The 11,206-nt window shown below is 62.4% G+C and overlaps 2 protein-coding genes across 2 annotated transcripts in view; one reads left to right on the plus strand and one right to left on the minus strand.

Moving 5' to 3' along the window:
* Nucleotides 1–55: 55 nt before the first annotated feature.
* On the minus strand, nucleotides 56–4,002 carry VOLCADRAFT_88366 (uncharacterized protein; the record flags this gene model as incomplete). The annotated part of the gene is made up of 6 exons (XM_002948051.1): nucleotides 56–969; nucleotides 1,033–1,159; nucleotides 1,490–1,740; nucleotides 2,002–2,898; nucleotides 3,640–3,823; nucleotides 3,964–4,002. 6 exons carry the CDS (start codon nucleotides 4,000–4,002, stop codon nucleotides 56–58), a joined length of 2,412 nt encoding a protein of 803 aa, XP_002948097.1.
* A 2,303-nt stretch (nucleotides 4,003–6,305) lies between these two features.
* Nucleotides 6,306–11,206, plus strand: part of VOLCADRAFT_88367 (uncharacterized protein) — a gene marked incomplete at both ends in the record, with an annotated part of 7,155 nt that continues 2,254 nt past the window's right edge. The window contains 5 exons of the mRNA XM_002947901.1: nucleotides 6,306–6,362; nucleotides 6,550–6,692; nucleotides 9,002–9,050; nucleotides 10,683–10,775; nucleotides 11,105–11,182. Coding sequence (XP_002947947.1) covers nucleotides 6,306–6,362; nucleotides 6,550–6,692; nucleotides 9,002–9,050; nucleotides 10,683–10,775; nucleotides 11,105–11,182 — 420 coding nt within the window. The remainder of the gene's footprint in view (nucleotides 6,363–6,549; nucleotides 6,693–9,001; nucleotides 9,051–10,682; nucleotides 10,776–11,104; nucleotides 11,183–11,206) is intronic.

Here is an 11,206-nt window from a genome sequence, read left to right on the forward strand (position 1 = left end):
CACCAAGCGGCAACAACTCCCAAGCCCCTCTTCATGGCCGTGCGTCCCGACGGCTTCATGACGGCTTTCCAGCACCCGCGCCCGAGGCATCCGATATCCCACCCACTTCCCGCCGCAGGGCTCTCTGGACCCCTCGAGGCTCCGGGTCGTCTGTCAGACAGCCCCGTGTACCAATCACGTTGTGCCCCGGCCGGCCGCTGGCGATGGAGGCTCGCTTATTCCCCTGCCCCTGCCCCTGCTGCCCTGCCGCCGCACGAGTCTGCGGCCCCATCTGCGCCACTACGTAGCTGTCCACTTGCTCGCGGGTCACCAGCATAGGGCCCAGGCTGATGCTGCCTCCGCTAGCGCCGGCGGCCGGGACGCCGGTACAGCTGGCACGACGGCTGCGTGCGAACCTGACGCCGGTGGCCGCAGGTCCGCTATCGCCCCCGCCCCCGGCCCCGGCCCCACCTCCGCCAGCTGCTGCTGCGGCGGCGGCACATGGCTGTGCTGTACCTGGTCGTGAAGGTCTCAGCGCTCCCGAGCTACCAGAGCTCGTATCAGCAGTAGCGGCAGTAGTGGCGGTGGCGGTAACGGCGATAGACCCCGACCGGAGTCTGGGTGCGTCCAGTCCAAGCCGCGGTACGGCATCTAGCACTCGGTGGTCCAGGGCGCCGCCGCCCACATAGCCACGGATAAGGCCCCCGGGGGCCCCGGACGCGGCGGCCGCCTCGCCGCTGATGCTGCCTCCGCCGACGATAGAAATCCTGCCTGCAGCTCCCCCTCCCCCTCCCCCACCACCTAAACCCGCCCCCGCGTACGACTCCCTCGCGGTGCGGATCCCAGCCGCGGGCAGCTGTGATCCAGGAGAAGTGACGGTCCCAGCCCCGGCGCCGCCGCCACCGCCACCGCCGACGCCTGCGGAGAGGCTGCTGCCGCTGCCGCCGCTAGGCCGAGCATATGCTGTTGTGCCGCCGCCCGCTGCTGCCGCTGCAGCACGGGCGCGTGACGGTGACGACAGCCCGGAGCTCGACGACTCGGGGTCCCACGGACCTCCCAAGCTGATGCGCCTCGGCGACCGGAGGGGCAGCGGCAGCGGCGAGATTGGCGCGTCGCCGCCGCCGCCGGTGATCCCGCCCGCCGCCGTGAAGCTTCCCCCGGAGGGTCGTACTCGCAGTCCCTGGAGTGTGCGTGTGCGGGGACGGGTGGTATGAGGCTGCGAGTGCGGCTGCGCCGCAGCCAAGTGCCCTGCCAGGGGGATTCCCCCCTAGAGCGGTGCCGCCTTCAAGACGCACATACGTACATACATACACGCACAGGCGCCTTTCCCCGGCCCACACGCACATGTATCTTCTTTGCCCCCTCCCCCCCCGGCGGTGGTGATGCGGGGCGCAAACTGCCAAGCGCACTGACCAAGTCGCAACCGCACGGGGGGGGGAGAGGGAGATCTCTCCCGCAATCCGCAACTCACCACACCCCCGTCCCTCCCGACCCCCGACCTGCAACCCACCTCCGTACTCAGCCCCACAGACCCCCTGAGCCCCAGGGGTAGCGCCAAGGACGAGAGCGCCTCGGTCACCCTCCGGGGCACAGCCCGAGGTACGGGCGCCAGGGGCAGCGGCTCCAGAAGCCCCCGGGAGTCCCCCCCCTCGCCCGCCGTACCGCCCAAACCCGCCCCCCATCCCCCAAGGGAAAGCATCAACGTGTGGCGGCGCTCCCCGGGTTCGTAGGCGGTGCGGGCAAACACACGGATGGCCTCATCTGCGGCGGTGGGGGAGCGCGGGGAGGAGGAGAGGGGGGAGGGACGTGGAGGGTCGATACTGATGTTTGCAACAGTAGGGGGGTGTTGGGGGTGTTCGGGTTCGCAAGTGACGTACCAGGGAGCAGTACCCGCGGTAGCGCCCCTGCGGTCCCCTCGTGGACGCAGTAGCCGCCCAGCCCCCGACTGTCGTACAGAGACCCGTACAACCCCCCCGCCCTTTCCCTTCCCCCTCCCGTCCCCAACCCTTCCCCCCCCCTGACCTGCCCTTGACGCGCCCTCGAGTAATGCAGTGGGGCTGAGCAACACGGGGGGCCCGGGGGACTCGTCCAGGGGGGGCAGTCGCGGCAGCTGGGGCTGTACGGCAATGTCCGGTAAGGACCTCTGCCGTGTCCCCAACAGCTTATCCTCCTCGTTACCCTCCTCTCCTCGGCCCCCAGTACCAACCAAATCCTCCGGATCCTCCTCCGCGTCCTCCCGCTGCTGCTGCTGCTGCAGCTGCAGCTGGCCCTCCTCCCGCTCCGGCACTTGCAGCTGCACTTGCAGCTGCGGGCGCTGCCTCCGCCCCCCCTCGCCTCTCCGGGGGGACGGCCCCGCCCCGGGGGCCCTGACGTCCTTGACGCCGGGGGGTGCCGGCCCGGGGCCCCGCGCCTCCAGTGCGGCGCTGTCGGTGGCACGTCGCGGGCCCGGGGAAGCGCGGCCCGCGGAAACATGACGGCCATAGCGCGGCGCCGTCGTGGCATCCGCTGCCGTACCCACACCGGCGCTGTACCGTTGCGGGGACCTGAGCGGCGGCACCATGGGATCATTTGCTGCTCTGTCCGCCGCCGTCAGCTGTGCTGCAGCCGCTGGGCCGGCTGGCGACGGCAGCTCGCCGCTGGCGGTCGTGGCGGCGGCGGTGGTAGCGGCGTGGCCGCCGGGGCGGCGGACGGGAGGTGAAGTGTTGCTGCGGCGCTGGTGGAGGCTGCCGCTGCCGCCGCCGCCGCCGCCGGTTTGCTGGTGTGTGGGGGACCCCGCAATCGCGCTCTTGGAGGGCCGTTTGCTACTGGCGGCAGTAGCTGCACCAGCGGTGCCGCTGCCGCTACTGCCACCGCCACCATCCGCGTGGCTCAAGTGCGCGAACCGAGGCTGCCAGTCTAGAATATCCACTCCTGCATTATCTGTGTATGTATGTATGTATGTCCGGAGTCAGCGCGTGTGTGGCCATCATTGCCATTGGGGTACATAACAAATATAGCTTGGAAGTTGGTTGAGCTAAGTGAACAGTGTGCTGGTTAAGCGGTTTGCGACGCCCCTAAACCACCCTTCGCAGTGCGAACCCTATCAACACTAAAAACACCATATTCATCACTATCACTATCCACCCCCATGCAGCACTTGCTGTGTATGCATATGTATGCATATGTATGCATACACAGCATGCATGCATGCATGTATGTATGCATGTATGTATGTATGCAGCCACACAGGTGCATCCAACAGTTAGTTTAACCGAACGTTACATGGCGGCCGCGGCCCCCGTCAGCAAGCTACGGCCCCCATCACGTGGCCCCACTGGGGAGAGAGAGAGAGAGAGAGAGAGAGAGAGAGAGAGAGGGTTCAGGCGTGGGGTGGGGTGGGGAGTAATGGCGGTGTTGTGGTGATGGGGTGCGTGGGTGAGTGGGCTATGCGCTTTTAGGCCCGGCGGGGCTGGTGAGTTGGCCCCTTACATCCGGCTTAGGGCAAAGAAGGCTAAGGGTGTCCACCTTTCGTTTCTGGACAGGGGAGGTGGAGTAAGTGGCTGTTGTGGGTCGTTTTGCATGGCAAGGAAGTTGTCTATGGGGAGGAGGGTGCGCAGGGTTTCCCTGCAGGCAAGGGGTTGCATAAAACCGAAAACCCGGTGGACGGTGCCGCGGCCCCACCTGCCCGCTCGTTGTAACTCGAGTCCTGCCAGCTCTGAGCCGCCACGCGCACCTCGCTCTGTCGCTCGCGGTGAATAGAGACATTGAGGCCCTTCTTCAGCTGCCCTATTAGTCGGGAGGCTTCAGTGAAGACTTCGAAATAGCTGTTGTGTCCTGGCGCTTCCTGCTGGTGCTTGCGTTCAAGCTGCGGAATGAGCAAGTGGAAGTACTTTTGGAGATAAGCAGAAAGGATGTGAAGAATGACGATGAAGGTAAGTTTAAGGCAACGCCGGGCATGGCGACCCCAGAAGGTATCCCAGCCTCCCCCTCACTCTAACACCTCACCTGCGCAATGAACTCATCGTAGCTGTAGTCAGCGGACATTTTCAAGGTCGGCTAAACTCCGGAGCATGATGCGCCTCAAACGAGTCTAATGTACTGCGAGAAGTGACTGTAGAGATCCATAACTAGAAGGACAAGTGCATTTGCAACAAGCCGGTAATTTTTACAGATTCTTGCATGTGGTTTTGCATGAGGTGGCATGCCTGCACCGGGAGGTATGAGTACGATGCAACTGGCTGACAATGTCGCGAAGAGCCACTTTACGTGCAAGTATGATAAGTAGGGTCTGAGGTTCTATATTTTTATTCATATTGTTTGACACAACAGTAATGCCATGTTGCAAAGGACGAGCGGTGAGTGCGGGCAGTAGTGCGGAACGTGGTTGATTAGCAATCAATGACACATTAACCCATATAGGTACATTTATTATAAGCTTAATTGGCCTTGGGTTTATATGCCAGCGGCGCAGCCTACACCTATCCAGAAGCTGCCGTATCGAGGTTTCCCGGTCAGCTGCACGGCGAACTTTTCAGATAAAAAATTAAGGTGGCTAAGCTTTTAGGGTTCAAGCCGGTTTACGGCGTTTACCAGGTTTGCAGCCCTGACTCCAGTTCTACGACCGTACGGGCTAACGAACGTCTAGCTGCGTCGAGTGCGTTGAAACGCTATTCAAGCGACCATAATGTCGCAGATGCTGTTTTAACAGGTAACTAATTCACGTGTCCTGTTGGAATATCCTGTTGGTGTCCGTACATTGTAATGTAAACGCTGTCCGTCCCTTCATAAAGAATAGAGCATTTTTTCAGCTGGACGAGCAAAATCTATGCAAAAGGCGAATGGCAGGATCCCAAACACAGTATCTGTGTGTTCGCAATACAAAGGCACTGCTGTCACAAGCGGAGAGTCACGCCAAGCCCTCGTCCCGCAATTTGGGGTTCTAGTGGCGGTCGGGCACCGCCGGAAAGGCCGAGAAGGTGGCGAGGTGTGTTGTCGCCGTCCACTAAAAGCACCAAGCGGCCCTCCCCAGACACATATCCTCGATGGTCATATGCCATGCTGCAAGTAGCTGCGATCGTGCCCATCCCTGGACGCCTAAACGGCGGCATGGGCTGTAAACCCGCGGTCACTTCACCTTCACCCTTCCCCCACTGGAAGGCGCAGGGGCAGGCGGGGAAGGAGGTAACGCTCGCAGTCTCTGAATGTTGGTCGGCCTGCGCACTTCGCAGCGGCCATGACGATGGCGGGGATGCTGATATGAACGACTTTGACGATTTACAACCGGAGGGGATCCGAACAGATCACTATCGACAGTAGCAGTGGTTTTGGTGGTCATGTCGGCATAATGGCTTAAACACTGTATGATGTGTGAAACAGGGGGGTGTATCTTCGCCCGTGGCAGCTACCCTGCGAAACCCTGCCTTCCCCGGGGCACCCTCATCCAGTCACCCTAGTCAACTTCTCAGTGGATCTCTCAGGTTCCGCACCCACCACCAGCATCCAACGGAATCTGCCGGGTCGACAGCGGCCCAACTCCATTCCTGGTCGGCTCGCAGGTTAACTTTATCCCAGGTCACCACTGTCCATCAACTAGGGGCGCAATACCTTCCACAATCGGAAGGATTTTTGACCCTAACGGGTATCGATGTATGTATGTATGGCTGCATAAGACCCTAAGACCCTGCGACCTCCACCTATCGGACTGCACCCTGCAGCCAGAGTCACTCCTCTCTGTGCCGCGGTCGTAGTCACACAGAGGGGGAAGTTAGCTACAGCGATGCTGCATGTCCAGTCGTGTCGTGTCCTCCGTCACACGGGGCGCCTCCAAGACGGCACGCTGAGAGCGACACCTGCTGCGTCATAACCGTGCTTAGTCTATTTGTCAGTCACTCTGTCTGTCTGTCTGTCCTTCAAATCTGAAAGTTGAGCCAGGTTTTTACCTGATGGCCCCAACATCAGCTGGATCCGGCTCCAGGGTTGGCGCAGGCTGGTGGTGGGGCGTATGATATGGTGGGGCCTTTCCGCGTACAAGGGGGGAACGATGTCACATGACATGACATGTCTCATACACCCGCTATGGGGTGGGCTGGGTGGGTGATGTGATGTCCTGTGATGCGGTGCAAGCCCTGGTGAGGTGGCAGCCCGTGGGTGCAACGCCGCTGAGGAGCGGCTACCCCTCTGCTGTCATCAAGCACCTCCCCTCCTCAGGGCGGAACTGCTGCGGGTGGTCATACGTCCTCCCCCGGCTGGCATAACTGGTCGCGATGCTTAGGGCGCTGCAGCAGCAACGTCCACACCCCCACAGCACGGAAGCAAAGCCCACATCAGGTCGTTAGGCCACCATAGCCATGTCAAGTCGCGTCACGCGGGTTACGATGAGCCCCCACCGGGGGCTGGAGGATGCCGTGAGTCAGCGGCAGAATGCCCCTACGCTACGCTACACTACACAGCAATCAATCCCCCGGTGCACCTCCTCCCCCCCCTCTCCCTGCCTGGCCCTCTCCTCCTTCGCTCTCCCCATCTACCTCACTCTCATCGCAAATCCCCCCCCGTGCCTCCCCCCAATCCCCTCTTCTCGCACTCTGGACACAGGACAACAAGCAGTGGTTTGAGATTGGGGCTTTAGGCAATCCGGAAGCCCTACAGAACACCTTCGAACTTGTTTGGGGGCTAACAGGCGGGTTGAGGGGCCCCTCCACACAGGGTTGCGGCCCATCCTGGTTCGGCCCAGCCTGGTGAGCACACGATGCTGCCGACCTCGCCGACCTGGTAATGTAACGCTCAGAGCATCGTCATCAGCGTCCCGAAACGGGCAAGCAACGCGGATCACATATGAGCACATACACATGCAACAGGTCTACCATCACGCAGCTGCATTTTTACGAACTGCCTGCCTGTCTACCTGCCTGGTTGCCTGGTCTACCTGTCCGTCTGTCTGTATGTCTGTCTGTCTATTTGTCCTAAAGATGCGGTCGAACCGTCCCGCTTTAAGCGCTCCGTTATCCCGCACTGCCTAGTCATCACGACGGCCGGACGACTGCATGTGTGTGAAGCCGTGTGCGGCGTGAATCGCTGCCCGCCTAGTGCGCCGAACGACAGCCCCAGCAGGTCGCCGGCACCGACTTGATTCCATTCCCCACATGGCGCCTGGGGGCCCCTCCACACAGGGGCCCTCACTGCCCCCCCGGTTCCCTCCAAACAGGGGCCCCTCCACACAGGGGCCCCTCCACACAGGGGCCCCTCCACACAGGGGCCCCTCCACACAGGGGCCCCTCCACACAGGGGCCCCTCCACACAGGGGCCCCTCCACACAGGGGCCCCTCCACACAGGGGCCCCTCCACACAGGGGCCCCTCCAAACAGGGGCCCCTCCAAACAAGGGCCCCTCCACACAGGGGCCCCTCCACACAGGGGCCCCTCCAAACAGGGGCCCCTCCACACAGGGGCCCCTCCAAACAGGGGCCCCTCCAAACAGGGGCCCCTCCACACAGGGGCCCCTACAAACAGGGTCCCCTACAAACATGGGCCCCTCCACACAGGGGCCCCTCCACACAGGGGCCCCTCCACACAGGGGCCCCTCCACACAGGGGCCCCTCCACACAGGGGCCCCTCCAAACAGGGGCCCCTCCACACAGGGGCCCCTCCACACAGGGGCCCCTCCACACAGGGGCCCCTCCACACAGGGGCCCCTCCAAACAGGGGCCCCTCCAAACAGGGGCCCCTCCACACAGGGGCCCCTCCAAACAGGGGCCCCTCCAAACAGGGGCCCCTCCACACAGGGGCCCCTCCACACAGGGGCCCCTCCAAACAGGGGCCCCTCCAAACAGGGGCCCCTCCAAACAGGGGCCCCTCCAAACAGGGGCCCCTCCACACAGGGGCCCCTACAAACAGGGTCCCCTACAAACATGGGCCCCTCCACACAGGGGCCCCTCCACACAGGGGCCCCTCCACACAGGGGCCCCTCCACACAGGGGCCCCTCCACACAGGGGCCCCTCCAAACAGGGGCCCCTCCAAACAGGGGCCCCTCCACACAGGGGCCCCTCCAAACAGGGGCCCCTCCAAACAGGGGCCCCTCCAAACAGGGGCCCCTCCACACAGGGGCCCCTCCACACAGGGGCCCCTCCAAACAGGGGCCCCTCCACACAGGGGCCCCTCCACACAGGGGCCCCTACAAACAGGGGCCCCTCCACACAGGGGCCCCTCCACACAGGGGCCCCTCCACACAGGGGCCCCTACAAACAGGGGCCCCTCCAAACAGGGGCCCCTCCAAACAGGGGCCCCTCCAAACAGGGGCCCCTCCAAACAGGGGCCCCTCCACACAGGGGCCCCTCCACACAGGGGCCCCTCCACACAGGGGCCCCTCCACACAGGGGCCCCTCCACACAGGGGCCCCTCCACACAGGGGCCCCTCCACACAGGGGCCCCTCCAAACAGGGTCCCCTCCAAACAGGGTCCCCTCCAAACAGGGTCCCCTCCACACAGGGTCCCCTCCACACAGGGTCCCCTCCACACAGGGTCCCCTCCACACAGGGGCCCCTCCACACAGGGGCCCCTCCACACAGGGGCCCCTCCACACAGGGGCCCCTCCACACAGGGGCCCCTCCACACAGGGGCCCCTCCACACAGGGGCCCCTCCAAACAGGGGCCATCACTGCCCCCCCGGTTCCTCCTCGGGAGCCGTCATGGGCAATCTGCGCCAGGCCAGATCGGGCGGTCTATCCCACTGCGCCTCCTTGGTCGCCTGGTTGAAGAAGAAGTGCCGCTGCTGATCCACTGACCAGGACTGGGCAGGGAGGGAGGGGAGGGAGGGGATATTGAGCTCCAGTGGCGCCGTTTACACACACGCCCCTCGCAGCGCGTGGGGAGGGAAAGGCGGATGGGGATTTGGGGGTGGAGGGGTGTGAGCAGGGGGCCGGTGAAGGATATGTAGGGAGGGAGGGGGGGCAGAGGAGGTCGCCGCCGCTGCATACGGTGCACCTAGGGCTAGGGGCCGCTCATGAGCACCCCCCTTGCCGACCCCCAACCCCAACCCCACCCCCGACAGGTACAGCACAGCGGGGGCCCAAGGGGTACCTCCAGGGATTCCTTCAGAAGTGCCTCTCGCGAACTGAGGTCGCCCATACCGGGGGGGGGCCGGGAAGCCTCCACATCTCTATGGGAGGTTCTGCAGCGCTGTGGATGATAGTTGTGGTGTGTGTGTGTGTATGTATGTGTGTGTATGTATGTGTGTGTATGTATGTGTGTGTGTGGTTGTGTGTGTGGCGGCAACGGGGGAAAGTGTGCCAGGGCAGTGCGGCGAACCGGAGTCCCGCTCCTCGAGGCCCCTCCCCGACCAACCTCAATCCATGCCCACGTGAGGCGGTCTGGCGCCTCCTTCACGCGTTTCCCATCGACGGAGAGCCAGTACAGGTTTCCAGCTTCGTCCTCGTACGGAGCGTTCCCAGGGTCTTCATACTGTATCGCGCCTGTTACCTGTTTATATTTGGGTTTGTTGTGCAAATCAGGTTTGGTCAGACAGCATGCAAACCAAACGGTCAATGCAAGCAAGTTTCCTCGCCTCGTTGAAATAGTAGTACCCTCCTTGCATCGATGCATTTTCAACGGATATATCTATATTTCCTTGTGGTAAATCCTTGGACTTGACAACCTGTAATGCAATGGCTAAAACGAACCAAAACAGCTTGGATAGACTGATAGCCATATCTTAGGGCAGCATTATTCAAATGCGCATGCTTGATTATGTAATAATGAAACCCAAAGTCGGCGGAAGTTGAGCACTGTTGTCCCTTCCAACGCAACCTGTCCAGCTCCGAAGTCCCTCCTACTCGGAGCTGCTTGGGGCATCCGTGTCCCGAGGCGCCTGCCTTTGTGATAAGAATCCCTCATTTGACTGGCATTCTGGTACGCAGCGTTCAAATAATAATTGTAACTCCGGCAGACGAAGTGGGCATACGGTACCGTAACAGGTCGACAGATGTCGTTTTCCACCACTACCGACTTCGTCAGGCACTTCTTTGACCTCTTCACTTTGACAGCGCCAACATCGCCTACAGTACAATCCACAACAAACGGTCGAGCAAAGCAGGCCGCGACAGGGCAAAAAGCCCATGTTGGCCATGGCTTGCCTGCGATAACCAACACTTGCCATGAAACCACTTCATCGATAGAGCTGACCTCGGACATCCTGGAGCAAATCTTTTTGCGCTGTGATATAGATACACTAGTTGGCGTTGTGCCTGCGGTATGCAAGGCCTGGCGCGTCGCTGCATCCTCAAGGGGCCTTTGGCGCCACCGGCTGTCGCCGAAGTTGATGGTAGGTGCCCCTGAAACACTTTCCCCTCACTTCACCCTAAAACCCCATCCCCATTATCACTATGGCCCCCGGGGTCCGAACAAAACGCTGTAGAGCACTGTTGACGGATGTTGCCTATATAGCATCATGGTGATAGTGATGGCGACGGTCACCATAGGCCTTCATGGAGTCCCAGTCCCACTCCCCCCCTGCGCCCGCCCACCCCTCCCCGGCCCTGCGCCCGCCCCTCCCCGGCCCTCCCCGGCCCACCCCGGCATGCTGCAAACACATTTCCCCCCGTGTGCTTTACGTGATGGATGTGTATCGTAAATGATGCTAAATATAGCCCCGGACTGTCTGTCTGTCTGTCTGTAGGCCTGTTTACATGTCCGTTTCTGGCCTCACCTTGTTCACCTGTGTGCATGCCGTCCAGGCCGAGGTGGAGTGTGTCTCCAGTCTGGGCCCCCCCCTGGAGCCGGGCCGCCTGTACCTCACCATGCAGGGCCGTAACTTTTTGCGCAACCCGGTGAGAGCTTCCCCCCGGATAGACCCTCCTCCCCTCCCTCGCCTGCGCCAGCACCCCCGTGGCGCGAATTCTACCCGCCCCCCCCCGGCTCTGCCCCGCTCGGCCATACAGCGTTGCAGCGCACTTTGTGGTAGTTTTGTTGTCGCAGTGGTTGCTGCCGGTTGCTGGTCGCTGCTTAGGGCGGGCTGAGCCCCCCCCCCTGCCCGCACGATTGCCCCCTCGCCACCTGACTACCCCCGCCCCGGCCCTACCGCCTGACGACGACGCCCGGCCGCCCTCCGCTTCCCCCCTGCGCTTACATGCATACATACATACACACGCATACACAGACTTTCCGTCGGGACGCCAACACGCAGCCCCAGCTGGGTCGTACGGCATCAAGGAGTGTGTATCAGAGCACGGCTTGGGTGAGTGGGCGTGTGTGGGTGAGA

This window comes from Volvox carteri (genome assembly GCF_000143455.1).
Source record: "Volvox carteri f. nagariensis unplaced genomic scaffold VOLCAscaffold_8, whole genome shotgun sequence".
NCBI classification, from domain to species: domain Eukaryota; kingdom Viridiplantae; phylum Chlorophyta; class Chlorophyceae; order Chlamydomonadales; family Volvocaceae; genus Volvox; species Volvox carteri.